The sequence below is a fragment of the Gavialis gangeticus genome, unplaced genomic scaffold (genome assembly GCF_001723915.1).
Source record: "Gavialis gangeticus isolate Ggan-Ray unplaced genomic scaffold, GavGan_comp1, whole genome shotgun sequence".
NCBI lineage: Eukaryota > Metazoa > Chordata > Crocodylia > Gavialidae > Gavialis > Gavialis gangeticus.
This window is the reverse complement of record NW_017729025.1, coordinates 20,830,125-20,833,804: the sequence shown is the minus strand read 5'-3', so window position 1 is coordinate 20,833,804 and position 3,680 is coordinate 20,830,125. Positions and strand designations below refer to the sequence as shown.

The 3,680-nt window shown below is 42.3% G+C and overlaps 1 protein-coding gene across 1 annotated transcript in view; it reads left to right on the top strand.

The window, feature by feature from the left end:
- Window positions 1-3,680, top strand: part of LOC109299297 (inverted formin-2-like) — a 24,666-nt gene that overhangs the window by 18,195 nt on the left and 2,791 nt on the right. Inside the window, exon 5 of the mRNA XM_019519896.1 lies at window positions 1,886-1,988. Coding sequence (XP_019375441.1) covers window positions 1,886-1,988 — 103 coding nt within the window. The remainder of the gene's footprint in view (window positions 1-1,885; window positions 1,989-3,680) is intronic.

Sequence of the window (3,680 nt, the reverse complement as noted above, 5' to 3'; positions counted from 1 at the left end):
TTGACGGGAGTCTTATGTAGAGTTTAGATAATGATTTAGATAAAGATGATCCTGCCTCGGGCAGGAAGTTGGACTAGATGACCTCTGGAGGTCCCTTCCAACCCTACTTCTCTATGACTCTAACATAGTCTGCTTTTTAAACAATATCCAGTGCTAAATTTACTTTTTTTTTTTTTTCGCAATATTGCAATTTCCCAATGACCTAAAATGTCTAGTAGTGTTCTCTGGTACTTGACTTTCAAAATGAAGTGTGGGTTTAAGTCTGTTCTTTTATGGTGACAAACTTTGAAAGAATAATTTTTGCTTCCTGTTTCTATCCACCGTTCAGAATTTCTCTCTTGGTCTCACATGTTGTATAGAAAGAAGCAGGCCTATAATAATGAGAAACACCCAGCCTTTCCATAAGACTGTGCCATCCACCTTTCCTTTTTTCCAAAAGCATTGGAAGCAAGCTCTATTGACATTCTGGAGCTACTCTGAATAAAATGAAGCCACTTCTTTCTTTTGTCTGAGAATCCATTGAAAAGTTTTGCAAGATGTGGGTGTAAATAGTTCACTGCATCTCCCAGAACGAGAGGAAGAAATTAATTTCATTATAGTACAACATTTTTCCAAGAAGCAAAATTCCCCTTATTCTAGCTAATAGATGTGAATTTCTAGAAGTTCTTTCATCTTAAACTTTTTCAGACCACTTAATAATGGTGAATCTTTCACAGTGATCAATAGGCTATGCACTACCATGGAGAAATATCGTCTCCTGTTGATTAATACTTTGGCCGAGGAAGTAAAGAACATGTGCACCAACAATAGCTCCCGTCCAGTTCAAGAACTTTTCTATTCAAAACCATCCCTAACATCCTGTGCACTGTTAAGTGTTGATACTATACAGCAGTACTGTCCTTATAGTGCTGCAAATCTCTGTAGCAACTGTCCCAAGAGCTGATCTACCAGCGTTACCACCAAACTGGTTAGCTGTTAACTGGAAACATGAGCTTCAAGATTATGGTAATGTGTTTCTCATGGAGGGGAATTCTCATAATAGTAGTCTGCCTCTCCAGCTTTGGAGGGTGTTGGGGGGAGTTCTGTGCAGATTTCTGGGAAACTAGCCTTTGTCATCCTGATGTTCTGCTACTACCATCTTGCCCAGAAGTATTGCTTCAGGTAGGTAATCTGCAAAGGTCACCTCTTGGTTTCCTCCTCTTCCATTAGCTTTATTGCCAGGCATCCAGAGCCCTGTGAACATGCAGAGCCAAACGGATATATCCAGCTGCATTTCAAGTGTCTGCATGTCATGTAGTTCATATTAATGACAGTCATCATCACAGTGCTTGGCACTGGCTCCCTGCTTCTGACTGCTTCCTACCAGTTCAAAACCAGCGTTGAATGCTAAAAGAGGAACCGTGGGACTTTGACCCTTCTTCCACTCCTGGATTTCCTATGGTTCTGGTATGAATCTCTGCATTCATGTCATGAAAAATCAAAGCAGAGTGGCAGAGCACTGTAGCATGGAATATCTGCCCAGATTGCTAAGCGATTAGTTTGAAATAACAAAAAGCCATGTGAATTCATTATTATTAAGTAGGATAGTGCCATAACAAGCTGCTGTGGGTCCATTTCAGTCCACTGTATTGTCGTTGCTTTTAGAGTTAATTAGCTAAGTCACTATAACACCATGTAGACAAGGCTAGAGTTTGTCCTGAAGAGATTTCACTATGCCACTCGCCCGAAAGCACAAAGTCTAAACAGCTGAGGACCAGCAGTATGTATCAAGTTATGGACATTTAAAAAATAGTTTACAATTACAAACTGCAAATATTTTTACCATGAAATTTTTACCATGAAATGGATGTTCTGTGTAATCTTGTATCTAAATATTTGAATGCAGGAAAACCAGGAAAGGAAGGAACAAGCTGCAAAGGCAGAGAAAAGGAAGAAACTTCTTGCAGAGGAAGAGGCTAAACGACAAAAGGGGGAATGTGGAATTATCAGTAAGTTCCCATAAAAGTTTTCCATTCATTTGCCATCTTTTGCTAGGAAGAATCTATAGATACAGATGATCTGGTATGTGGGAGAGTGAAAAGGCATTAATTTAATTTTCTTTTGGTTCTCGGGATGCTTATTCTATCCTAGATGGAAGAACTGAGTATTAGAAAGACACTCATGTAGAAGCACTCTCCACAGGAGGGATAAAATGTGCTTCAAAACTTCATCATCGCCTAAAATAGTCAGGGTAGAATAGAAAAAAAGTCATTCCAAGTGAATAAAAGTATTGAATTTAGCTTTTCCCTCCAGCTTGGAGGTAGTTTATTGCTTTGCATTTTTCTGAATTTCTTGGAATATTTTTATTAGATGTATCAGTTGAATTTGAAATCAAACTCTATTGCTTTGTTGTGATATGGCCAGACAAGTCCCATTTTACTCTTCCTTCCTGTTCCTAATATTTTGCTTGTTCTGATCCAAGTTCTGGTTCAGTAAAGCATTTAAATGTGTAATGCTTTGCTTTGCTGCATAGGCTCTGTGAATGACTTGTATGCTTATAGTTAATCATGCACATAAGTCAGGGGTTCTCAAGCTTTTTAGACTCAAGGTACCTCTCCATAACTCTCCTGAATATAACAACATCCCAATTCAAAAACTAATGTCACCTGCTTTTAACTAGGAAAAAATAATGGAGCAATTATTCTATTGCAAAGATCTCAGAAAGACCACAACAAGTCAAAACGTTTTTGACACTGATTCTTATCTGGGTTTATCTTGTGAATCGTGTAGGTGTCTGCATGCCTAACAGTGCTAATAATTGTATGGTATCCAGTAGGGGTGCACGGATAGATTTTTTTGGGCCAGTATCAATGGCTGATTTTTAAGGAACCATAGCGGCCAATACCGATCTGATTGCCAATATGTGGCCCGGCAGCTTGGAGAGTAGCGTCTGGCTGGTGGGTCTGTTGTGGGGAAAGGCACAGGGGGAGGGAAGGAGTTGTGGGGGGCAGATCGAAGCACCATAGTGAGGGAGGGAGTGGGGCAGGGGCTGGGCCAGGGGCAGGTGCTGCACAGCTGGGGAGGGACAGGGGATGGAGTTGCAAGAGACTCATCCGAGGGCCACAGGGGTGTGTGGCTACCGCTGCTGCATGTATCCCAGGAGGCCATGAGCATGTGTGCCCCCGGATCTGCGCGCTGGGCAAGGGCAGGCTGCCACTGGGCCAATTGCTGATGCTGTCAATTTTCCTTGTATCAGTGCCAATCCAATATGGGACTGATGTATTGGTGCACCTCTAGCATCCAGTGGCACCCTTAAAATGGTTTCAAAGCACCCAACATGTCACAAAACTACAAGAATGTTGTTTCTGTTTCAGTTCCGATGCATTTATGTAGTAAATATAGTAAGTGAGGGTAGATTCATAGATCGTTAGGGGCTGGAGGGGACCTTGTAGATCATTGGGTCCAGTCCCCCTTCTCCTCCCCCCCACCCTAGGCAGGAAGACAACTGGGGTTAGGTGACCCCAGCGAGGTGACTGTCCAGTCTTCTCCTGAAAACCTCCAGGGTAGGTGACTGCACCACCTCTGGAGGAAGTTTATTCCACAGTCTGGACACCCTGACTGTGAAGGAGGTTTTCCTGGTATTAAGCCTGAAGCGGCCTTCCAGGAGTTTGTATCCATTGGTCCTGGTCTTCCCCAGGGGT